The sequence below is a fragment of the Centroberyx affinis genome, unplaced genomic scaffold (assembly GCF_046629955.1).
Source record: "Centroberyx affinis isolate AG114_WGS23_722 - 3 ecotype Tasmania unplaced genomic scaffold, CSIRO-AGI_Caff_v1 ptg002167l_1, whole genome shotgun sequence".
NCBI classification, from domain to species: domain Eukaryota; kingdom Metazoa; phylum Chordata; class Actinopteri; order Beryciformes; family Berycidae; genus Centroberyx; species Centroberyx affinis.
The window spans coordinates 302,077-328,772 of NW_027280480.1; the positions used below are offsets into that span (position 1 = coordinate 302,077).

The following is a 26,696-nucleotide window of genomic DNA, read 5'->3' on the forward strand; positions in this document are numbered from 1 at the left end:
CATAGGACCTAGAGCATGGGTCGTCACCAGTTACATCATGAACCATGTCCTCTAGACACATCTGAGCACATGATTGTTTGTCCACATCTAACCCATTGCAGTGTCTCACCTAGACGCGACACCCTGCTGTAAACATATTAAGAGGGATCAAGACAGAGCAGGGAGACTTTTACAGTATGACCATGGATCAAGTGACCGATCTTTACAAATGTGTGCTGATTTAAATGTTTAGTTTTTACTCTATATTCAACTTATTTTAGCTTTTAGGCTTCTTTGCTAAGTCTGATGGCTAGTTTCGGAAAATGTGATGTGCACTTGCACCTATTTGTAGGCCTGCTATAAATAGGGCCCTGCTGGCAACACATGCGTGTCTGTGATTGACAATTGCAGAGATTTGCCTCTCAGACTCGGGCTCCAAAGCAACACTGAAAACATCTCAATGGTAAGTTGGAAAATGTACCATGTTTCATGTTGACCAAGGAATATCTGAATTATATGTTAAGATCTTAGAGATAAATGTAATGTCTTAGGGCTATGTTTGACCACTAACAGCCCCTCAACAGCCTGATAGTTGATCCTATTTATAACTTGCTCCAATGCAAGTACTTTGCTTGGTCAAAGAGGACCAGCATTAACTCTGAACTGTGTGTTTGAGTTTTGTAAGAGCAAATGACCTCATGTACTTTTTCTTTTTTTTTTATTTCAGTAAATTCAAATGATAATGATAATGATAATGTTCTTAACTGTTTCTCTTTTCTTTCTCAGTGGCTTTTACATGGATAACACTCTTCAACTCTGAACTGGGTCACTGAACTTTGACAAGCTGTGGACGTGAACAAGGAGTAGTTGATTGTGGGTGAAATATATTTCTTTGGATATTAATTTTTTTTTCGTGAATCGCTTCAGTGGACAATGACTTCCAGAAGGCCAATGACTCGTTCTTTTTCTGGCAATGGGAGGACAAGCAGCTTCGGTGAAGAGGAGGGCAGCTCTTCCAATGGCCGTCCAGAGACTCGCAATACTTACCTCTCCAATGTTAGGCCTGAAAACAGGTAGACAACCTCACCTCTATTCCATGTGTAATGCTGACCCTTGTCTCTTATAAAACAGATTCATATTGCATGGTGGTCAAGAAGAAGCACCTATGACTGGCAGAGCAAGTTAAAACAAGTTAAAACAAAGTCATTCAACTGGAAAAAGAGGATGATGATGACACTAGTCAAACCATACAGTTCCATTACCATATTGTTCAGTACATCACATTGTGGGCCAATAATCATAATATGTCCATCACACAAATTCAGTGTGTTTCTGTTTCAAATCGAGAAGTTAAGCATAAGAAGTAAAGTAAAATAGAAGCGTTCCTTTTGTCAAAGAGCGGAACAGTCAAAACCTTTTATTTGTATCCTGCAAGTGAAGAATGGTTCCATGTAAGCAAATCTCAATTGATCATTGACGTGACTGATGAGTTCCCTTCATTTGCCTCCTCTCTGAATAGCTATTCAAGGTATTCTCACTACAGGCCGACGAGGTAATCCATACTTTTAAAACCTTCCTCCCAACTAACATCTTAACCGCACATCCTGGTTTACCCCAAGAATGAAAACCTACACACGTTTTAACAGTAATGTAAGTGTTATTGTCAAATGTTGAGTTAAGTTTTACTGATGAATGTTGACTTCAATATTAGATTGACAACTTTGGTTTGTTTGATATCTCACTTTGCAAGTCGCTTTGTCCTTTCCTTTTCAACTACTCAGGAAAATATGGTTTCTGTCTCTCTTCACTACCAATCATTTACATTAACGTTCCTTTTCCCTTAATTACAGTTGAATAAGCAAGTATTTGGAATGTACTGTACGGAGGTGAAGAGGTCATCCAAATGATACTGGACTGGGAAATGTTGCTTTACTATTTGGAAGTATCAACATATGAGAACAGAAATCTCTAATGCAATACTGTTTTCCTCCAGGAGCACGTTATGCAGTGTTATGGCTCAGCTGACGGAGGACATACAGCCGTCCTTTGAGACCACCTTGAAATCAAAGGCAGTGTCAGAAAATTGTAATGTGAAGTTCACCTGTGTGGTATCAGGTAGGCCTACACTTAATAACCACCCTCTTCATATGCATGTCTCTGCTTGTTGTTTGTTGGAATGATTATTTCACATAGTGCATGATGTGTGGAGACAGGATGTGATTAACCTGAAAACAAAGAAAGGAATCCACTGTTCTAAATGTCACTTTGGAGCGTGGATAAACATTGAAACTGATCATTGATTCATCACACTATGCTTCAAAAGTAAGAAAGGAAAGTTGTTTGTATATCTCTATCAAATCATTCAGTGTTGAGTTTATGGTACTAAAACATTCACTCAAACCATGGAGATTTAACACTACATTACTTTCAAATCAGGACTGTACAAATTGCATCATCCGGCATTTAGAAACTTTTGTAGAGTCACATAAAAATTGCACAGTGTGTCCATTGGTAATTTGGGATACTTTAATTAAAAGCCTATGTTAGAGGATGTATATTGTAATTTTCTTCTACATTGAAAAAGGAAAAAAATAGATGAAGTGAAAGGTGTTGAACAAATCATTGCTGATCTGAAGAGGAAACATTGTTTATCATAGGGTCCTGGTATCCTTCATCAGATAGATGAGTAAAACATGAAATACAACTCCATTAATACACATGCTATAGAATTACCAATGTTAAAATCAAAACAACTTTATTTTGAACAAGGCAAGATGGCTGGCAAATTGTTAGCCTGGCAGATAAAGAAAGAATCAGAGGACAGTACAATTCTTAAGATTAAAATGGAGGATGGACAAAGTCATAATGGATCCTCTCCAGATCAATGAAACCTTTAGAGCATTCTATTGTGATCTTTATGCATCCACCTGACAATGAGACAACTCTATGTGCCCTAGTTTTTAGAAAATATTTCATTACCAGTCTTATCTCAAGAAAAAAGTTTGATTTAGAGCAAGATAAAACTTCAAAGGAACTATTGTTAGCTGTGACCACACTTCAGAAAGGGAAAGCTGCGGGTTTACATGGTCTCCTGATTAAGTTCTACAGACATTTTTCTAGTAAATTGTTGCCCATTATGTTATTAATGATGAATGCATGCCTTGAAAAATGCCAGCTTCCTCAGTCTTTATACGTGGCCACTATCACCTTACTCAAAATGGAAAATAATAATCTTGCGCTTCCTTTGGGCCAATCTCGATTCTCAATGCTGATTATAAAATAATAGCAAAGGTTCTAGCACTAAGACTTGAAAAAGTACACCCTAGTCTTATCCATGCCAATCAAACTGGTTTTGTTCAAGGTCGTTTATATACTGATAATTTAAGAAAGTTATATGATATTCTGCACCATAGCAATGTCATGGATACTCCTAATGTGGCGGCATCTCTCTACACCGAAAAAGTGTTCGACAGAGTAGAGTGGAGGTACCTTATGTGTGTCTTAGGAAGATTTAATTTTAGTCCCATTTTTTGTTCATGGATTCAGATTTTGTATAATTCTATGGCCATAGTTAGGACTAACACCCAGTATTCTAATCCTTCATCGTTCAAAAGGAACGAGTCTAATGTGATATCTTTGTATGCAGATGATATTTTACTTTATCTACATGATCCTGCAAATTCAATACCGCCACTTTTATCATTACTAGCCAAGTTTGGGAAATTATCAGACTATAAGGTAAATTGGTTAAAATCAGAAATAATGCCCATAAGTTAAATTTTGCTGCAATTCTCAATAAAACATAAGATGATTTAAAGAGAATGGCCTTACCATGGCTTTGATGAACATCATTAAAATGTTTTTTCTGCCTAAATTTCTATATTTATTCCAAAATTCTTAATTTCACCCCCATCATTTTTTAAGACTATCCAAAACCTTGTGTCATCTTTCATTTGGAATAATAAATTTGTAGTTCACAAGTTTCTATGTCAGTTGTATAACTTGCACAGATTTAGCAGTAGCTTACAGATATTGTTAGTTCATGGAGTCGAATTTAATATTTTGATATACTGTATATATCCATATAATTTAAAACAACTGCCATACTTTGGACGTCAGGAGGCTAAGAAATTAACTAATAATCCAGTTATGGTATGATAAGGGTATAAGGGAGATATGTCATCTCTTTGAGAATGGAACCTTTTTTTTCGGTTACTTAAATATGAGATTCCCCCCACTCATTTATTCAGATGTCTCAAAGAAGACATCTGTTTAAGTCTATTCAAGGCTTTCTCAAGCAGCCCAATGTCTCCAAATGTTATTCTCAATAATAACAAAAAAAAGTGACCTCTTGGCTCAGATTTGGAAATCTGTCACTGAACTATATACATCAAACTATTCCTTTAACTTCCCGTCTTACTAGACAGAATACACGGAATACATTTGAGGAAAATGTCTATGGCTCTTGTATTATTGGCAGCTTGTATTGCTGTGCACTGGAAATGTTCTAGTTCCCCATAACTATCTCATTGGTGGATTAAACTCAAGTTATTTGCCCCTTGACAAGGTTTGTTATGATGGGAAAGGGAAATCTTCAGAATTTTTCAAAGTTTGACAACCCCACATAAATCTTGATTTTGGAAGGCATTTACAGGCAGTTTCAGTATGGAAACAGCTTGACATGATTTTGTAGATTTTTCTTTTTGTATTTGTGTGTATGTGCGTACATATGTATATACAGTATATTGAGATCAGGTATTGTTAATTGCATATGTACTCATGTATGTATATGTATTTATGTAATGTGTGTTTATTAGTATTTGTGTATATATAAAAAAGAAAGAAAATGATCATTCATTAGACTTGATTTGAATAATGTATTGCTTTATTTTTCACTAGGTGGTATTAAAAACCAAAAACCAAAACACAAAAACCAAAACAATAGGTATAAGGAGACAGTGACACTGCACCAGCAATTTCATAATCAAATTGCACAATTAAACAGGTTTTGCAAGATGTTATCTTTCCAGATGCAGGCGGAGATTTGGGTTGGCCCATCCTTAGTCACAACAGCAGATCTCATGTCTTACACATCACAACCATGATGCAACAGCCTGAAACATGTTCATTCCAAAACCTGTATACATCAAGGAGCCATCCATATAAGACGATATTGAGTGCACACTTTGTCTTAGACATACTGCCAGTGTAACAAACACCATAAATACTACAGCATACATTATACCAAATTGGTATAAAATATTTTTTATAGTATAGAGGTAATAAATTGTTCATAATACTCTATTCATGTCTACAGGTTACCCAGCCCCAGAACTGACATGGTATAAAGATGATATGGAAATGGACCGGTACTGTGGACTCCCAAAATATGAAATTCGCCGTAATGGAAAAACCCACACCCTCCATATTTACAAGTATGTAACAGAACTCATTTTAACCTACAAGAATAGTGTACTATATCTTAAAAAATTAGAAATGCAACATTTTGCATTTTGATGCTTGTGCTAACATGTTATCTATCAGAGTATCTATCACATTTATCAAAGTAACTGTTTCTCTTTTCAGCTGCACATTGGACGATGCAGCCATCTATCAGGCCTCAGCCAGCAACAGTAAAGGTATCGTCTCCTGCTCGGGGGTTTTGGAGGTCGGCACCATGAACGAGTACAAGATCCATCAGAGGTTCTTTGCCAAACTGAAGCAGAAAGCAGAGAACAAGAGGAGGGAGTTGGAGGAGAGCAAGAAGAAGGGTAAAGAGAGGGTTCAGCAAGAGCAACCACGAGGTAGCCCTGACCGTACTCAAAGGAAGCGGCCCATCCCACCACCAGAGGAGAGCCCAGTGGTCCAGGAGCTTGAGGGGGCTGCTGCTTTAGAACCCAATGGAGTTAGCCCAGAAGTCAGGGAAACAGCCCCTGCAACAGCCACAGACAATGATGTGGAGAAGGTGGAGACCGCTACCACCAAGTCTCCATCTAAAGAGACCTTGGCCAAAAAGAAAATAAAGATCTCTAATGGTGTAGATGCTGGAGTTAGCAGCAGCAGCAGTAGCAGCAGCAATAGCAGAAGTCATACAATGGGAAATGGGGGTGAAAACTCTTATGATGGAGGACTCGGTTTGGCGCAGTTTCTGGCAGAAACTCTCCATTCCCAGGCTGCGGAGGAGAAACAGATCTCATCGCGAGTGGAGAAACCCACAGAGATGGATACGTCTATTGCAAGTGCCAATAAAGAGAAAGAGAGAGAGCAAGAGAGGAAACAAAAAGAGCGGGAAGAGAGAGAAAGAGAAGAAGCTCTAGCAGAGGAGTGTGAGAGAGAGAAAAGGAGAGAAGAAGAATTAGCCATTGAGAGAGAGAAAGACAGAGAAAGGCAGTCAGAGCCGTCACATAAGACAGGCCATACGAAACATAGCTCAGATGTCAAACATCACAGCAAGGCTCATAAGGATCACGACCACCACAACATCCAGGCCTCCATCTCCTCTGTGCTCCACACGGTCAAAGACTTCTTCTTTGGTAAGGGTAAGAAGGATTCTCATGATCACAGGGAAAAAGAGGAGAGAGAGGATGATCACCCACTTGCCCCAACACCACCACAATTTCGGCAGCAGCCAGAGCATAATCCAGAGGTGTGTAAACCTCTCACAGAAGAGGTTGTACCCATGGAGATGGATAGGCCAAAGGAGCCTTCAGTAATTGTGAATAAAGAACAACAGCCAGTGTCGTTGGAGCCATTGACACCGCATGAACATAGCGTTTTATACACAGTAGATCTCCCTCCAGCTCATAAACTGCCACCTGAGAGTGTGGCAGACTCCATGGAGCTGAAGGCTGAGAAAGCTGATGAGGCTGCGGAGGCCATGGAAGTGTCTGTGGAGGTAGAAAGCAGTAGACCAAGTGAAGAAATATCCATGTCTGGGCGTCCAGTCCTCACTGAGGTGAGTTGTATCTTGTTGACCATTCAGTGGTCCGGCACAGCAGCAGGCGGCCACTTGAGAGTTATTTATAGACTGCGCATTTGTGTGACAAGATACAACATGAGCTACTTCGGGCCCAAAGCCCAAACTATGCAAACTATGAAGCACAGTATGAACAAAGCTCCTTCTGGTTATATCAAGAGAATGTAGCAACAACAAGCAAGATCATTTTGAGAACCACAGCTAAAGACTGACAGTAAGATATTAATGACGGTAATGACAGTATAGGACAGTCCCAACATACTATCCCTTTTAAAAGCATATTAGCAGTTAATCCATGTCGGTTAAGTGAGTCAGCCTGTCCATGTGAGAGCGTGGTTTTTACTGCATCAGTATCACTCAAGAGTGGCACACCAAACAAGGTAGTGTGGGGAAATAAGGAACCACGCTAACAATAACAGGGTAACTTGCACTGGATGTATGTGGGGGTGGGGGATGTTGTGTGTCTCCACACTGACACCTACACAGCATACAGTAAGATAGGATGGGGATATCTCAGATGCTGTCTGTGATGAGTGCGCTACTTTGCCAATACGTCAGAGATAATGACGAAACCTGAATGTTAGACGTGGATCTCACGTGGCAATCAGGGCCATGCGTGACAGACAGAGGTTTGTATGTGGAGTAGTAGAGCTTTGAGGCAGGTCTCAGCATGAAAGGAGGACCTCGTCACATTGGGCACATTCCTCACTACCCCCATATCTTAAAATAAACCTCTTCCTCATCTACAGGAGAGGGAGGAAGGCTCTCCATTTGCAGAGTGACTCGGCAGTGCTTCTGTCATCTCACTGTTCAACTGTTAAGGATTGTTTCATGTCTTTCGACTGCCATGCTGTGCTCATTACACTTATTACACACCTATACAGTAAGAAAGCAGATAGGTGTACCTAATGGCTAGTTAGCCATTAGTTGATATCTTTGAGGTTGCATGAGTTATGTTAAATTTGATCATGTGACTGAGTGTGGTCCATAATGGATTAACACCGCTGGTTTATTAATATGGCTTTGCTTCATCACTTCCTTTCATACTGTAAAGTGATATGGCAGAAAGTCTCTTTGAAATAAGATACATTTGTCTTTCTTGGTGCCAGGGTGACACTCACAGAGAGGTTATGTGAAGTAGGGAAATGTTTGTATGACCATAATAAATTGAATGCACTGAAATACTGGCCATAACTTTTCCAGATTATAAAATATGCATGCATTTCAATTCTCACTCTTAAATCAATGTGGTAGATGAAACGCTTGCAATTGCACATAACAATCATTCAAAATATTTGGAATGTTATTTCCGTATTACTGCATATTTTGTTGAATATGGTTAAGCAGACAGTTGGGAAGGGTTATAATGTATAATCATGTTATGGAGCTGATATGGGTATTTTAACCCAATTCAAATTTTAATGAGCATGGAAGTTAGATATTAGTTATTACAAGTAAACTATAAATCCAGACATGTAATATAATCCCAGATTCCTTTATTTCAGTTTATGAATTGTGTTGTTCAGTGAATGTTGCATAAATGCACTCATAGAGCAGACATGGGTTTAAAGTTCAACTAATCAGGACGTTGACTGATTTACAGTGAATTTTACACTGTGCAGTAGTAATTTCATTAATCTCCAGTCATGCTGCATACAATGTTTGTGTTAGATTAGAAGCCCATGTGTGGGAAAAGGAGCTATCTCCACTCTGTTCAAACACCTGCACAGCAATGGTCTTGTGGACAGCTTTCTCCATAATGTGGAACTGCAACTCTCCCTTTCCTGTTGTGGTAGTACAATGCTAGGCTTTATCACGGTCTAATTGGAGGAACTCTGAGCATAATCAGAACCGTGTTTTCTCATCGGAGTGTGACTTCTCTTAAAACCAGAAGGTGTAGTTCTGGCCAGAGCTCCATTTTTAGACTGAATGTGACACCAGTTCCCTTCCATCGAAAGCTGCAACTTCTTTTTTTTCTTAGCGGTCTCTTCTGTCCAAACATGTTGTCACGAGGCTGCACGTGGTTAGTTTACTCTTCTCATGTGTAATATTTAATGACCTGAGCATGATATATAAACATGATACATTTTAATATGTAGTACCATGCTTGCATCTATATATTTATCTCAGTATTATGGATACTGAATAGAATTATTTCAGCTCAGGAATTTGATTATTGAGAATGGGTACAACTTAAAGCTAAAGTCAGGTTAAGTCCTTCTTTGTCAATTAAAATGTAATGTCCTGAACAGCACAAATGATTGCTGTGGATGTGCACAACTGATATGTGTGAATCATGCACGTGGACTGAGTTGATGTTCCCTAACCCAAAGACACAAGAATTGATTCAGTCATTGCCCAGTGAATTCTTTGTGTAAACAGCACACCTGTTTCAAATATGCGGGAATTCCCCTGCCCGTGTTTCCCCACGAGAGGCACATAAGACTCCCTGGCAATTCATTTACTCTTACAGGGTTTTGCCCCTAACGCAGATATTGTCTGTTTGTTAAAACATTTAAAACTGTAAATTTGGAGGCTTGACATGTGTAAACACTTTCAACTACCTTGCGTGTAACATGATATAGGGGAGTTCTTGAAATAAGCTGACTGGTCATAAACACAAAAATATATTGACTGATGTATTCCCCAAACTTTTTAACCATTACCATTTATAATGGTTAACTAATAACTAATAATTGCTTAGCTTTGTCTGCAGACTCTCTCTGGTATAACATTATACTGCACATTGCAATATACAGTTTGTCAGAATTTGTCACTGTTCATCCCTCTGTTGATTTATGGTGGAACAACTGTCAGGTGTCACAGTGTCACACTGTCAAAGGTCACTGTAGTAAGTCTTAGTCACATGGTTAGCCATAACAAACTCTTTAAAAATTATTTTAAGTTCATAACCACGGTTTGGCCTCTGTGCCGCTAACAAATCAAATTGATACAAATATTTTTGCATGCATAAAACTCAAAACTGGCAGTTCATTGTTAAACAAAGATGAAATTTAGCACTAAAATGCTTAATTTGTTTATTTTCCCTCAGGCTACAGAAAAAGATTCTCAGGCAGTCCCTGTTATCCAAGTGGTTCCTGTACTCCAGCAAGAGCCAACTTTCCTGGTACTTTTGCCAGAGCCTAATCACCAGGCTACAAAAGATGAAACCCAGCCTTCACCCAGAGAAGACGTATCTGTTTTGCCACAGACCCAAGCCCCCTGTGAAGAGAAACACTCCCCCACATCCAGCTTCACCAGTTTGGGAGATAGCTGGGCTCCTCCTCCCACTGTTATCTCACCAGTAGACAGCCAGGGCCTTGATGAAGTACCTACTGACATTTTGCAAGAGAAGGAGGTGCATGTTGATAAGATGGGCAAAGAAAGTGACACACAAGAGGGTTGTTCTCCCGATTATCTGTGTAAGGAGGAGAAAGCTGAAGTGAAATCAAAGATAGAGCCATGTCCAGATAGAGACCGATCTGAGGTTACTGAATTAATAACACCTTCTTTGGAAGAGAGAACTGAGACATATGATTTAAAAACACCAAATCAGGTGTTTTCTAAGCTGTCTACTACAACAGCACACACTGTAGGGAAAGATCATTTAAAAGCAGAGATACAATGTACTCCACTTGTTCAGGAAATGAATGTAGAATTTCCGACCACTGACGCCCCAGAGAGTTTAGAGAATGGTGGCCTAAAAATACTACAAGAATGTGCTCCCCCAGTAGAGGAAAGCATAGAAAACCGTGATCTCAGCGCAAAAGACAGTCCAAACTCAAAGGAGGAGGGAAGTGTATTAAAAGAGGCATTCACTTCTGCTTTCGAGAAGAATTTAGAAGTTAATTCACTTAACAGCCTGAAAATACAAGAACATGGGTTTTCACAGGGTGAGAGCACTGAAGAATGGAGCGGGAGCTTACAGAGGAGTGAGATGCCGACAATTTCTATTGAGAAAGAGTTTGGAATGGAGACAGAAAAGGTGACGCACATGAAAGTAGAAAAGGTTGACGAATCAAACAGCCATTCAGAAACACACAATGAGGGAAGCAGTGTCAGTGTGTCTGAGGAACCCACTACAGTTGCAAATCTAGAAGGCAGTGAGAGACACTTGGGTGGACTCACAGAGAATGTTCCAGAAATCCAAATGTCTACTATTGAAGACATCCCAGAAATTAAACTAACTGTGCCAGAAGTAAGGCTAAATGAACAAATTATAATACCAAAAATTGAAGTAATGGAGCCTGAGATCAAAGAGTGCAATCTGCCACTAACTATTTTGGCGCTCAACAAGCCAGAATCAGATTCTGCTATTTTGCAAAAAGATGATGCAACTGATGTATCAGATGTCACAATCCAAGAACACAGCGCGGCTGATTCTCCAATGTCTGGAAGCTTACCCACACAGAAAAGTATGCTGAATGATGATAACCTCCCAACAGAGAAAGTAAAGGAAATTGCGCAACTAGATGACAAGGCAGAAACGCATAAGACAGCGCACCCATTTAAGAAAACAACTGAACAGCTCCCTCAGACTGACTGTACATCAATTCCTATTATAAATGTTTCATGTACCGATGACAACAAAGTCAGGGAGGATGTTGATGTGTCTGTAAAAGCCCCTGTCTCTGATAAACCGCAGCAAGATCAAACACCCAAAGTGCATTTGTTTGTGGTGCCACCAATCTCTGTCATTGGTGATGAAAGCCCTCCTGAACTCAAGCTGCCCACTCAAAATGAGCGCACAGGAACAGAAACTTTGGCTGCCATGCTGAGGGGAACAAAGTACGATCTTGAAAATAATACTTCCATTAAGCCTGAAAAAACTCTTAGCACGAAACAGAACTTAGAAGAAATGGCACAGAGGATAATAGGGAACACGCCCTCCATGCTATATGAAGCTCTAACGCCAGAGGTAACCACCAGTGTGCTCTCGCTTAGTAAAACAACAGAAGACAACATTGTCCCTGAACCTTTAAAGACAAAACCCCTAAAAGAGGCCAGAACAGAGCCATATATGGCTGTTGACGACCTCCAAAGAGATAAATCCTCTGTTGAGAAACTGGGTTTTAAAACCTCTACGCATACGACACTGAGTCCGGCCAGTCTCCGCAGGTTTCTGTCCAAAGCTGCTCCTGGTTCAGACACTCAGCCTGTGATGGCTGTCCCTGCTATCACTGTATGTGACTCTCAGAGTGACAAGACAGGAGAGGAGTTGAGCGGAGGATCAACACCAACATCATCCCTCTCCTGTGAAAGCAGTCCCCGGCTGAAACGAAGAGACAGTCTGTCGCTCATTCGCTCTGCCACGCCTGAGGAGTTGGCCTCCGGGGCTCGCCGGAAGATCTTCATCCCAAAAACCAAAGGAGAGGATGGAGAGGGAGTGGCAGTTGGTGCAGGAGTGCTAGACACGCAAGGCAAGAAGGAGACGCCCTACATGTCACCCAGCCAGGCTCGCCGGGCAGCGTTACTGCAGGCTCCCACAGGACAAAACACCCCGCCGATGGAGAGGCGCTCCCCGCTGCTGAGCCGCCGAAAGGCCACCTTGGAGGTGCCAAAAGTCGTGGAGGAGACCCCAACAGAGGAGCCTGCCAATGCCAAACCAGAAGAAAAACCTGCTGAGAAGGAGAAGCTGGACCCATTCAAAGGTAAAATATCCAGTAGTTAAATGGTTGTCTGAAGTTTACCTTTTAATTTTTCTGTTTTTTTATTTGCCTTTGTTTTTATCAGTGCTTGAGAACTTCTCATAAGTATGTCAAGATGTAAATGCTTCTTTGAAAGAGGTGGTGTACTGTCAAAGTTCATAGACATGTAAGACTGATCAGTATACTGGAGCTTGAGGAAGTGGAAACGTTAGAAAGTCTCCGCTCTCCAGTACAGTATATATTTACCTTGTGCTCCCTGCCGGGCCCCTCTCTGTCATGCTCCACCAGCTCCTCAGGTTATCCGTAAGATCAGGGGAGAGCCCTTCCCAGATGCCTCGGGACACCTGAAGCTGTGGTGCCAGTTCTTCAACGTGCTAAGTGACTCCACCATTAAGTGGTACAGAGATGAGGAGGAAATACTAGAGGTGAAGAGAAGGTAAATCCTCATCCAGTCACACAACATCAAGATTACTCTAAACACCTGTAATGCAATCCAACAGCAAAATCACATAGTGTTCAATTTGTTGTAAGCATTGAAGTAATTACTAGCAACCTGCTGTGTTGCGATTAACATCAGGATTCCTAAGTAACCGACATGACTGGCTAAGCTGGACATGTTCCAAATGTGAAACAATAATGTAACAAGGATAAGCAGGATTTAACTGGGCCGCAGATTGCATCCCATGGCCATGTCATTCTCTCATTCTCACTGCAGAGCCGGCCAGCTCATGTGACTTGTGAACCCCACAGCTGTGACACAGAGAGGTGAATCTCTGGCCAGACACAGACGCTGTAAACTGAGACACTATTTCGCCATCTCCGGGGGGCATTAAAAGTCTATATATGTGCTATTGGTTGCTGTGTCAGCAGACTGCTCCCTGACACATTCACACACCATCACCATCTGTCCTACACTGACCTCTTGTGGGTCCATCCTGAAGTCTTTTCAAATTAGGCACAGTTCTGGTGAGCTGATTGGCTTCATCTGTTCATGTTCTTTTCCCCCCTCAAGTGGAGGAGATGAAAGCCAGGTAGCGCTGGCTATTGTTCAGGCATCCAGCCAAGACTGCGGGGTGTACGGCTGCTCGATCAAGAATGAATACGGGACTGACGTCACTGACTTCCTGCTCAGTGTAGACAGTAAGTTACACCTGGTGAAATCAAGTTTGAAATCTAAATCTAATATGATCAAATCTATTCTTCTGACTGTGTTTTCTATGTTACAGTTCTGTCCGAGATACTACTAAGAGACGATTTGGAAGGTAAATCTTCATTTAGCTCTGTACCATATCAGCCCTGTTTTTCTTTGCTGAACATGTATACTAATTGAATTCACTGTTTTGCTCCTTGTAGTTGGAGAAGAGATAGAGATGACCCCACTGCTGTTCAATAAAGGCCTGGGCGACACTGGCTGCTGGGGTGACAAGTTCTTTGGCCGCATCATGACCGAAGCGTCGAACATCGGGGAGGGCTGCGCTCACAAAGCCAGCAGGGTGAAGGTCATCTACGGCCTGGATCCGGTCTTTGAATCTGGAAGCAACTGCATCATCAAAGTTCAAAGCCCCATCGCCTACGGGACCAAAGAGGAGAGTAACCTTGTAGAGAGAAACCTAGAAATTACTAAGCAAGTGAGTGGTAGATTTCATGTACATCTTCAACACAACTATGAGCATTTTCTCTCTGGCGTTATAATACAGGACTGTTATAATTTGTCAAACTTACATACATTTCTAACGTACAAGCCATTAGCAAATTGGTTTTGTGATATAATAACTTATTGGTTGCCTCTTGGTGAAGTGCTGACACTGTACATTTGAATAGAAGCATCTAAGATTTTTTGGTCAATTGCTATGAATAAGTGCCTTTTTTTATTATAATTACAGTAAATTCATCTGACATAATAAATCCTTTGTTTTGACAGGAGTGCAAAATCCAAAACATGATTCGGGAATACTGTAAAATCTTTGCTGCTGAAGCGAGAGTTATTGATAACTTTGGCTTTTCACTAGAGTAAGTAACACAACTGATGTAAGTATATCTGTGACAAAAGATATCCTTTGTAAAAAATTAATATTACTGCTTGTGCTGATCCCCTCATTTTTGTGATGCCCACAGAGTAAATCCTCAGTACCTGATGTACCGTCCTGCGAACTCTGTGCCTTATGCCACAGTGGAGGCTGATCTAAACGGTGTCTTCCTCAAGTATTGCATGATGGATGCTAAAGGCAGGCTGATTACCCGAACCATTTCTGAGGTGGAGCAGAAATGCTGCGCCTTCCAGCACTGGATCCATCAGTGGACTCATGGCAATTTACTGGTCACTCGGCTGGAGGGTAAGATTCACAGACAAGGTTATCAAGAAAGTGATAAGATATCTGTAGAGGGATCAGAAATGTTAATGATCTTCTGTGTTTTATTTTTATAGGTGTTGGAGCAAAGCTTACCAATGTTAAAGTTGTGACCAAGTCAAAAGGGTTTGTATATGAATCAATACATGCAAACATCATGTGTGATGTTTGTTAGTAGAATGGTCTGAATAAAAAATTGTCCTCTGTATTTCAGATATCAAGGACTTACAGAGCATGGCTCTCCTCAAGTCTTCGAACAGTTCTTGGCCCACCATCAGTGCAACTACTACTGTGGGCTTCTGGGCCTGCGCCCCCTTAAGACTATGGATAGTCTGCAGCAGCCCACCAAGATAAAGGGCTCCAGGAGCCCGCTGCTCAACCGCAAGCTGGGCACAGGCTCCTCCAGCCCCCAGCTGCAGCGGAAAGGAACAAACAGCCCTCAGATGTCCAGAAAGGCAACTTCTAGCCCAAAGGTGACCAGAAAAGCTCAGGAGACAGAGGACAATAAATCAGGAGCCAAACCCAAACCTGCAGAAACTCTTGACGTTGTCCAAATGAGGTAGAAAAACAAGGGCTTATCAATCTAACCTCATTTTGTTTAAAAATGCTTTAAATGTTTTACCATCATCAACTTTTTTTTTTCAAGTTACAAAAGCCAGCATGGACTTGAACCACATATAACAGATGGGAATAGGAATGAAAGAGAAGGAAGAGGTCATTGACTTCCCTATATACCTGGGTTGTTATGTAAAATTACTGTGAACTTCTCAGTTGCCGTTACTACTGTAAGACCTCCATCCCCAGATAGCCGGTTAACTGCTGAGCTAAATGGTTTATGAGAACGGGTGGAACAACTGTCCCACTCAGTAACCATCTTAAAGCACAGGGAGAGCCCACAGAGCAAAATCAGTGTTAACTCTGAGCATATATAAAATCAACACTATACCAATGTTTAAGTCTACACCCATCAGAGTTAATTTACCACTTTTGATAGTTTTGAACAGCCGCCCCAGAGCCATATCAGCTGTAAAAGTGGACAAACAACACTCCAAAATAACATTTACCACTGGAAAATTTGCTGTGCAGTGCTGCTCTTTTATTATTATTATTTGTATTATTATAGTCAACATTTTAATATTTTGACTTAAACAATGGTGCAGGATGAATGCACATCATCTCAACCACAGAAAAGTTCCAGTGTGATGTATCTATATTAAAAGCTGCAAGGAGTGCATTGTCTGCTATGTACATCTGTGATGTACAGTATGTGTCTAGGGCATAAAGTGTATTTGTTTTTTTTTTGTTATTTCTAGACAATATGCTTAGTACATTTCTTATGCTTATGCAGTATTTCTTTATGTCCCAAAATAGCAAAGTTGTGTTCATGCTATGGAATTACGTCACCATTTTTATGTCAAAAATGTTTGTGTGCACTTTTTTGCCACTACCGTTTTAGTAGATTTTAAAGTACTTAGTTTATTATAGGAGTTGTGTACATGCTTCAAAAGTCTGTCAATCCCCTTATTTCAGTTTCTTGATGGATATGTTGTTGAATGTAACTGACAAAGCAATGAGCATTGACAAGAAGTAAGGGGTTTACAAAAATAAACTGTAACTATGGAATGCTCATGCTCATTGACATGCAAACACATGAGCGTGTTCACAGCAACTGGAAAGCTACTGAATGAGTTCCACACAGTTATCTAACTACACTGGACCTGACCCATGGACTATGGGATAAAGACACACTGAATAAAATAACCAAAAGTGCAGCTTCAGGATTTTCAGAAGCCTATTGATTACTAAGTAAGACTCCCTGTGTCGCTCTTTAGAGGCAATTGGCAACAATTCCGTTTGGACAATCAGCAATAGCTGATAGTTATCAATGGTAACCATACCATTAAAATTAAAAACAGGTGCTTGTAAGCAAATCTGGGCAATTGTGTTAGCTAGCATTAAGTTGAACAATCATTGTTAAATTCCAACAGGAATCATTTCCCTTTGGCAAATAAGGAAGAACTGCCATAAAATCCTGTGGGATTTCCTTAATGGATTCTTGGTTAATGATCAATGAGAGGTTTCAAAAAGTCCAAATACTCACTCTTAAACAGCTGCTGCTATCCATTACAAATAGAGTTTAACTTCAAATGCAATTTACTTATTTTATGAAAAACCCAAATAAAAAATTTGAAACAGTTGGTTTGTAAGGTAATCATACTGAACAGCAGATGGTGATGAAAACATAATGATGTAAACACTGCAATGTTGAGGCATGGTATCACACCAATAAACTCTGGTATTGTGGGCATGTGTACATAAAGTCAATGTATGTGAGACATAGTGAAAAAAATAGCAAGCGAATGAGTGAGTGAGTGAGTGAGTTTTCACTGTGCACTGTCAATCTTTGGTATGTTATGTGTCAGCTGATTTTTTAAATAATAAAATTGTAAAACATTTGTGTCCAAGCATGATACACATTTTCATTTCCAGAGGTTTTTAATTTTTCAAAAAGTATAATTTACAGTATATTTGTATGCATAATTATCAATGAAGATTGAGATACAAAGTATAATTACATTTTTATTTCAAACATTTACATTCATCAGAATGTTGATTTCCGAATATTTCCTGAGGTATATTTATTAACTTCTGCCTCTTTGGCTTTGAATAAAAGGCAATATCTGAATTAATTTACAGGACAGTATATAAAAGACAAAGAGTTCTTTAAAAAGTGGTTACAATAACATCGACAGACATAAATACACGGAAAGATAATTGAATTATAAAAACACACACTATAAATATATACATATTCATACATATTCATATGTATATACATAAATGTAAATCATGTCAATTTCTGGCACTCAAAATATAAAGACATTCATTTTTTCCAAAGGATGCTCTACTTACAAATTGGCTCATCAAAAAGACCACAACAATTAGTGAAAAATGTAGTGACGTTTGCTACTGGCCTCCATGGTTCGTCAAATGAGGTCCCATTGTTTATGGCGCTGCAAAAGAATATTTATGATATTTACATATGACGAGCCAAAATATCTCCATATCATCTGTTGCATAATAATAAATATCTAAATGTGCAAATCTAAAAATTCATTAACCCTGTGTGTAACTGATGTCAATGATGCAACAAATATTTCAAAACAGGAGTGCGTATCTGAGTCATTTTTGCTTCTTCATTTAGTGTGAAGTTTGCATGGCCTCAGAAATACAAGGTCAGCAACTAATCTTGGTCATGTTTTGTAATATAAACATCCAAGCTTACCTTGCAAAGAGGTCATAGCAGCAAGTTTGAATGTTGACGTTTGTGGCATTGAAAGCGGATGACATGAACTCCGCCACACAGTCAAGAGGAGGAGGAACAAAGAGGATCCCTGAGAAACAAAAGTTAGTTACACAGTTACAGAGCAATAAGTAATGATTCACTTTAAACACATAAAAGCAAAATACTTAAGATTTAGAAAAGTCATTTTAAAAGGTACTTACCTGCAATGCAAGCATTAATGAGAGACACACAGGTCCCCGTGAACAAGGCTCTCAACACTAAAGACGAGACATCACTTCTTTTGGATGGGCATATAGAAGCTTTGATACAAGAAATAGGAGTTAGACCTAAAACATTACCCAGATAGGGACCATTCCATTTTCTTCTAAAACCATACAGTAAATGCAAGTATCCTGGATCATGACAGAAACGTTAGGGCCGGTACAATACTCACACAAGCCTCCAATCACAATGCCCAATGAGCTGAAGTTGGCAAACCCACAAAGAGCGTAAGTGCAGATGATTTCTGATCGGACCTGTAACAGGCAAAACCAAAAACACGTGAAGGTAATGCACAGTGCACAGGGATGTCATGCCATCCCATACACAGTTAGTACACCCACACTAACATTATGCCCAGCATATTAGAACACAAACTTTTACTCACTGATATCCATTGCCGTTCACCTCCAATAATTTCAGGAAGTCCTTTGAGCCTGTTGTCCTTAAGTTCTGACAGTTTCTCATAAGCCAGAAACTCGTTAAGGAAGAGCTTCGTGCCAATTAGCTCCGCCACAGTGAAAGCCTCTTCATATGGTATTCCCATCATGAAGGCCACGGGCATGAACACATAAGAGCAGAGCAACTGTGTGCAAAAAGAGACATCAGGTCATGTGGATATTGTTAGATTCACTTGTTAAATGTACGGTATAAGCATGCAAAATCAATCATTGGACAGTATCATCAAAATGTCACACTTCACTCATCAGCGTTTCTTAAAAGGTACCTCAAATGTGACTGAAGGATATCCCACCATCCCACCAAGCCATGCCAAAGCTGCATTTATGAAATCCAGGATGGCAAGAAAGGCAATCAAATTGACAGCAATGTTGGCAACAAGACCTACTGAAGCAGATGCCCCACTACTAGCAGCTTCCAAAATGTTCTGTTCATCACTAGGGAGTGAAAAAAACAACTTTGATGAAACACACAAAGATAAAAAAAAAAACATGAAAGGAATGAGAAGGGAGAGAGAGCTATACACATACCCACAAGCCACTTTAATATTCTTCTCTGACTTGAACTTGCTCTCCTCAGTCTCGGGGTAAGACAGCTTGGCAATGGCCAAGGCACAAGGAGCAGCCATCACCGAGGCCGATATCAGGGCGGATGCATCAATCTGGACAATATTAAGAAATGTCATTTACTTCAGAGTGGACTTGTGATGGAGTTAGTGTAACGATCAGCACCAGGGACAATATTTGATATTCCATGTGATGTGGAGATTTGGCATCCCATCGTGAAGTAATGAAATGTGTGGAAAAAGAGAAAAAACATTTTCCAACAAGCAAGCAAGGTGCAACTTTTTGATGAAAGGGACAATTTGGATGTCCCTTTCATCCAAATTGTACTTTTTAAATGCTGTAAACCACACTGTCTTCTGTTTTTATTTCTTATGCTGTGTGTGATGTACTTGTAATAAGAGAACAGCTTCAGCTCACCCCAAATGCGATGAATGCCCCCATCACACTCCCTGCGATTGTGGCAAATCCCCCAGTCATAACAGCATGGACCTCAGATTTGGTCATGTCCTTCAAATAAGGGCGAATCAGCAGTGGTGCCTCGGTCTAATGGACAAAAACATTGTGAAGAAGGGGCAACCAAGAAATAGTACAGTTTCTTTCTATTGCTGCAGTTACTATGGATAGTAGTGATAGTAGTATTCGTCCTGCCTGCTGAAGCAAATGCAATAGAGTGATTCATGCTCATGCAATTTTTAGCAGACTGGACTTCAAGATAACGATATATCAAGCCTTGCCAATAATACCTGTCCAACAAATATGTTTCCTGCAACACTCAAGGTCTCTGTGGGTGAAGTTCCCATCGTTATCTGCATAACCCATGAGATCTGCGTGGACAAAAACACATGGCTCATAGTCATAATATATCACGGAAGATGGCTCATAGTCATAATATATCACGGAAGAGGCATGCGACACACACCCAGACCTAACACATGATGCTGCTAAGTACAAGGTTAAGGTTTCATGCTTCACCTTCACGATGAGCCACTGCATTAACCCAAGAAAGTAAAGGACTGACATCACGCTGCTGAAGAACACAACGATGGGCAGAGCCTGAGGAAGAAACCATAAAACTAAAGATAAACACGTCCAATTTGAATCGTTGATCATCTCAATTTAAGAGCCCATATTTCACACACAATTATCATGCACTCACTTGAAACGCAAAAATTTCAGAGTTCAGCTCTCCAAAAACAAACGATGACCCGGCTTTTGTGTATTCGAGGAATATCTGAAAAGATATAAAAGAGGGAAATATTAGGATTGTTACTGCTGCTTCTGTCTGGATATCATTCATTTATGACACACAATTACTCATTTCTATTTCACAATAGCAAGTCATGGGACTACAGCAAAGAATGACAGACAGTAGCCTAAACTAGATGTTGAGTTATGATGTTTAGTGATGGGTCTCTGACTGTATCACAGACAACGCCTGCATGAGCATACTTTCCGCTGATTCATTTCATACTGTATATGGCCCATGAGTAAGGCTGGACACACCATAAAAAAGTGGGTCTAAAGATAACCATGAATGATCCACTCAGTTAAAGAATATTGCCCTCTGGCAGTTAAGTAATACTTAAGTACTTCCTACAATAATACCTGCACTTGTTTTCCAAGCCATTCGAACGCTATGAGTCCTGGCTCTGTCCTTATAATGAAAAGGCCCAGACAGAACTGCAGGCCAAGCCCCCAAATGACAGGCCTCCATGACACCTAAAAAAAACCCAAAAGAAAATAAGTTTGACAATTTCACTTGCAAAAAAAGCAAAACCGCTTATCAGGGAGTCTCCATAAAACCTTGTGTCATTACAAGGAAGCGCTTCTTGTAAACATTAAGGTGAAAGAGGTCCAAGACCAAATGATATCCAAAGTCTCAGGAAAACAGACAGATAACTTGAGAGATAACAGCCGAGCGTGTTTCGAAACAGGTGTTAACAGTAGGACTTGTTCGTGCTCGGGCAGCGACTGGCGTGAAACTCACTGCTCTCCTGTGTGCCGAGAAGATGAAGATCAGCAGGATGAACACGCACACACCCGCAAATGAGATGAGCTGCTCGGGACGTTTGCGCGTGTCGATGGCAAGCCACACCACGAGCAGGACCACAACCAACAACATGAAAACCCTACGAACACACACACACACACACACACACACACAGCACATTCAATAGAGATATACTGACGCTCATTACAATGTGAAGCCAATGCAAGTATTGATATGGCATCTACTCACCATTTTATCCATTTCAAGTTAGATCTGAAGCATCTTGCTGCAGGTTTGAAACACTGGCTGATGCTATCTCCCTTGTATTGCTTCAAAAGATCGTAGGCTTTCGACACAACTGCCAAACTGGTTAAGACTACAAGAGCAATGGCCCTCTGGAAATCCAATACACAGGCAGTGATGAAGTAAGCCACATAACCTGCACAACAGAAAAACAGTGTTTGATCAAAAATGAACACACAACAGAGGGAAAACAATGTCCAAGGAGTCTCACAGAATGCTTTACATACTGCTTAATTTGCTCATTACTTCTGCCTTATAATATTGTCTTGCTTCATAAACAATACCATTAAGATACAGAGTTGCAAAACAGCAAAACACATGGTCAGACCAAAAAAAATTTACCTGCTCCAAGTATGCCCAGAACGATATATTTGATGGTTTTTGAGTGAGCCCTGATGTAATCCTCTGTGGTAGTAAATGGCTTGGAAACTTGTCTGATATGCAGAACAAATTAGAGGTTAGTTCTCACTGTGTATTACCAAAAATGTATATATAGCCTATATATAGGCTATATATACATTTTTGGTAATTGTTATTGTATATATTATTGTTAAACAAAAATCAAATTCTGTTTCCAATATTTTCCCCTTTGGTGAATTCAAAATCTTGTCTTTCTTTTATCCTGATAGATTCCATTGCCAGTAGCTTTTATAGATTTTATAGTTTTATTGGGGTTTTTTTTGTTTTGTTTTGTTTTGTCTGTTTTGTTTCTTTTTCTGAAACACAATAAAATCATAAAATCACAATAAAACAGTCTGCAAGATTGTAACACAAGGAATTCCTGCATTTCTTACACAGTGCAGGAGACCAATAACCATATCTCTGATATATAACAGATCAGTATTTCAGCAGCATAATGCAATGCACCTGCTGTGATAATTATTTGTAGTATTGCACCTTCACATAATACCATCACTAATTCTTTAACAGAAGACAATCACTTAAAATTGAGATGACATACCTCAAGCATGATCCCAATCCCCTTGTAGACTCCGGCCTTTGGACGCCGCTACTATCAGAGATAGTGTCCTCCTAAAAAAAAAACAAAAAAAAAAAAAGGAATTTTATACAGACAATCACGTTGTACAATTTCTTTTGAAAATTATAGCAAATACATACCTCTATTTCAAAAGCATGGTTGTCCACACCGTTTCCTGTGGTGCGGCTTGCATCTTTGAGTTGGGTGCTGTTGGTTTCTGCTGAAAAACAGAGTCAATGTTTACTTCAGTGTAGCAGCCTTTGGAAAAGCAGATTTAACGAACAAATGCAAAGTTGTGTTTCTTTTTTTCCCCTGTGAGATCAAAGAACCTTAAAAAACACTCCACACTGTCTTCATGCTTATCTTGTTTCCTGCACAAAAATACCAGTTCACAACTGAAACACAAACAGTTCATTTCAGGGAGAAGCAGAGCTAATAGCTTACTCATTGTGCTTCCTCTTATCCTGGGTGAGAAATGCTGTGTTGTAAAATACTGCAGGAAAATATACTCTGCCCTTCATGAAGCATCTTATCACTAATTAACAGAAACATTACGTGCTGCTCTGATCTGTTTCTCAGGAAGTACTTGACGTAAGCATAAATGTGATAATGCACTGAAATTGATTTGCTGGACCATAGAAAAGCAATATTTGATTAGAAGCAATCTTTACCAAGTACCTCATTTGATAAGATGTGAGATTCTGACACAAAGATCATTTATTAGTCAGAGCTGACTTTGAGAAACTGTGCTACGTGTCTAAAGGGAATAAATAGTGAAATAGGAATAAATAGTGAATTAATCCTCAACTGCCACCCATACTTTCAACTTATGACATAAGTCATTAAAAGAACGTCTTGCTTGCTTCTTACCTATAAAGAAAAATTTCCATCAGTGACTCAAGAGGCATGTGGTGTAAAGCAATGACATGATAGCATGATTAAAAAGCTATTAGAAAGCACTTATCACTTCCCTATTATAAAAAAAACAACCTAATTACTTTATATACATTAGATAACAGTGTTGTAAAATTTGGTATATGTTATTAATCATCTACAATAAGAAACTTGCCCATCATTCATTAGACCGGGACATTCGATTAAAATATAATTGCATCATATTTGTGGCAGATCTGATTTGTGACCTTCCACACCTTTAAACAGGCAATCAATAAAAAAACGTTTTATATGGCTAAAAAGAACCAGTTCTCCTGTAATTGCAGAAAAAGCAGCAAAGTCAGGTCAAAGTCACTGTGACAAATAAACTTGTATCAAAGTCACAAAAAATACAGAAAATAGGTATTTTGGTGCAGAAACAGTTATTGCTTTTATCTGGTCCATTAAATCTATCACAGCACAATTTGTAATTTATTTTCCGAGTGATGATTCATGATTGGATTTACTGGCAGCTATTTGTTCTACTCATTGCTGTTCAAATCTTATCTTGTCTCACACAGAAACTCTCAGATTGCCTGGCAAAGTTATGGAAAATGGAATTGATCCACGGCTCATGAAACTGAATGGGGGCTCAGTCCATCTGGAGGCAGGTGATAAAACATTAGTTGTTATTTAAAAGTAAGGGCTATTTGTGTTCACTGAGCATTGAGTAGGCCTTACAGACCTTGAAATACATTAGCAGAAATTAATGACCTAACTTACATATTTTTATGCATAACATTACATTTATTGGTTAAGTCACTGGTTCACTAACCCATGCAAATTATAAACTCATATGCCAATTGACTCAATATTTGAGTGGGCCTGAATTATTTTGATGTGACAGTCATTGGGGTGACTGAAATATTTTGTAGGGATGATTCTGATACACAAAATACACAAACTATACTGAACTTTCAGTGTGTTTTATCACACTGCTCTCTCTAGTCTTGCCTATGCTACTTATTACAGGCTAAAACCAAAACCCAACCAGCGTTTCTGTTGCACCCTTGAAACAAACTTGACAATACTTCGTTTTGTCTTTTGGCAACTTTATTCTCCCCGGCGCTATTCTTTTTTTGTCTGTCTTTCATGAAGCAACCGGACATGGACGCGCAAGGCAAATACACAACAGAAAACTTCCCAGAGACTTCATTCTCGCGTAGTAACGCGATTACACAATATCACGTTCCTCGTCTCTTAAACCAACAGTGCACTTTCTCTACAGATCACCAAGAGTTCAATAAAATAATAAAATAATGCATGATGAAATAAAATAATTACTTCTACTCTTGTGGTCTGTTATTTCTTTCATACTGGTATTTACAATGTGCGTATAAATTCTAGCCTGCAACATTTCAATGAAAACAAAACAAAACACAAATTTAGTTTAGTGGGATTCATCAGTCAATTTACATTAACTTAGATTTTAATCCATATAACTGTCAGCTTTGACAACTATGGATAGCGTTATTGTAGGATTTACTTCTCTGCTAGCCCCTCGAAAAGGTAGCATATGTAGTCTTCAAGGTGTGAACAAAAGAAAAATATTGGCTGTGTGAAAGGATGGCAGCAAATCATATTCTAGTGGAGAATAGCAATGCTTGTACCGAAACCAATAAGAGCTTTTGGCCGAGGTGACTTGCGTCTGTGAGTTACGGCAGGAAAAGGGGTGTGTGACTGCCGTGTAGCAACGGACTGCAAGGAGGACGAGCTCAATGGGTGTTTCGGCCCTCAACACTGTCTTACAGGAGAAGGGCGGCGCCATGGGTAGCATGCCAACTCCTCCCCCAAAACACAGAAACATGAAAAACATGTCTAAACGTGTCTAACTCCCTCTCGCGTGATATTGCTTAAATATAACACTCACTGTAAACTATAAGCTATTTTTGGCTATTGGCAGTCTCTGCTCTTGAAATGAATCTGTGATCTCCACATAGCCTATACAGACTTGTTCAGGACTCGTGCAGATATTATCGTGCATAAATATCAAACATGTTGGATATTATCAGGGTGTTTCGGATTAGTCTGCAAGTCGATAGCTGTGGTTAAGATTGAATCTGTAAACCCCTGACACTACCAGATAATGTCTGCCAGCCATTGGTCCCATCCAAGCCCCAACCGGGATGGGCAAATATGGTGTAAATTGGACCGAATCCTTTAATGTGTCCCCAACCTATGGGAAATGTCCTGCCACACAAATAACTAGCGGCCTACCAAAAGCAAATGATGCCTTCTAAGATTATGGTTGTCTTCCAGAAAGGTTTCTTAATCAGGCTAACTCCTAACCCAGCTGTTTGTCTTTCAGATGAGTTACTTCAAACTCCTAGAGTAGGGGTTTCTGGCACAACTTCACCTACTTCCAAGGTGCATGGAGAAGGGAAAAAAGTCTAAAGAGGTCAAAACTCCAGCAACACTTGTAGTATATAGAACAACTTTATTGTTAGACCAACGCATTTCGGCTTGTGGCCTTCACCAGGGTCAGCTCCTGCCAGACAACTCTATGGCTAGCAGCCTACTGAAAAAAAAAGTGAAAACTTGTCAGCTGTGAGCGACTCAACAGATAGTGTTTTTCTATGACAGCTATCTTTTAGCTAATCTTTTAGCAACACCACTTATTGATATGACAAAAGGTTTTTAGTAGAAAGATGTTATAAAAATAATTTGTTTACTTTCTTGGATAAGAGCAAGTACAGAGCCCCTATATGGTAGAAAAAAAAACTTGATGTGTGAATCCGTGCCAACGGATTTGTAAACTGTGCGAACGGATTTCTAAACCGCTTCACAATCCATTCGCATAAATGCTAAATTACACATAAAAGCTGTGAACCTCCAAAAACACAAAGCTAAATCAATTGAACTAATTTCGCTATCGTTAAATCTGCCGTTAAATCTAGATAACATTGAACTTACTTGGTGGATGTGGTCACCACGGTCCATGCAATGCAGG

General features: G+C 39.7%; 2 protein-coding genes across 2 annotated transcripts; one reads left to right on the forward strand and one right to left on the reverse strand.

Moving 5' to 3' along the window:
- The first annotated feature begins 912 nt into the window (after positions 1–912).
- alpk3a (alpha-kinase 3a) lies at positions 913–17,319 on the forward strand. Its single transcript, XM_071532183.1, has 15 exons — positions 913–1,052; positions 1,508–1,531; positions 1,973–2,094; positions 5,297–5,414; positions 5,566–6,934; positions 10,008–11,405; positions 11,601–12,606; positions 12,892–13,039; positions 13,616–13,743; positions 13,830–13,865; positions 13,957–14,231; positions 14,525–14,613; positions 14,719–14,936; positions 15,029–15,077; positions 15,166–17,319. The coding sequence occupies exons 1-15, from the start codon at positions 913–915 to the stop codon at positions 15,512–15,514; spliced, it is 5,469 nt and encodes a 1,822-aa protein (XP_071388284.1). The 3' UTR covers positions 15,515–17,319.
- Positions 17,320–17,856: 537 nt separating this feature from the next.
- slc28a1 (solute carrier family 28 member 1) lies at positions 17,857–25,514 on the reverse strand. Its single transcript, XM_071532184.1, has 18 exons — positions 25,496–25,514; positions 22,954–23,033; positions 22,796–22,866; positions 22,177–22,268; positions 21,781–21,970; positions 21,529–21,670; positions 21,147–21,260; positions 20,698–20,772; positions 20,514–20,594; positions 20,285–20,365; positions 19,959–20,084; positions 19,506–19,636; positions 19,244–19,412; positions 18,905–19,102; positions 18,692–18,773; positions 18,459–18,557; positions 18,238–18,346; positions 17,857–17,965 (listed from the first exon to the last, which is right to left on the reverse strand). The coding sequence occupies exons 1-18, from the start codon at positions 25,512–25,514 to the stop codon at positions 17,857–17,859; spliced, it is 1,968 nt and encodes a 655-aa protein (XP_071388285.1).
- Between the last annotated feature and the right edge of the window lie 1,182 nt (positions 25,515–26,696).

Excerpts from the sequence above, each read along its gene's own strand:
- alpk3a (XM_071532183.1), top strand. The coding sequence starts at position 913 with ATGACTTCCAGAAGGCCAATGACTCGTTCTTTTTCTGGCAATGGGAGG. Across the intron at positions 1,532-1,972 it reads TCTCACTACAGGCCGACGAG|GAGCACGTTATGCAGTGTTA; the intron begins GTAATCCATACT and ends GTTTTCCTCCAG. Across the intron at positions 14,232-14,524 it reads ACCTAGAAATTACTAAGCAA|GAGTGCAAAATCCAAAACAT; the intron begins GTGAGTGGTAGA and ends TTGTTTTGACAG.
- slc28a1 (XM_071532184.1), bottom strand. Across the intron at positions 22,269-22,795 it reads GGATTGGGATCATGCTTGAG|ACAAGTTTCCAAGCCATTTA; the intron begins GTATGTCATCTC and ends TCTGCATATCAG. Across the intron at positions 20,085-20,284 it reads GAAACATATTTGTTGGACAG|ACCGAGGCACCACTGCTGAT; the intron begins GTATTATTGGCA and ends TTTGTCCATTAG.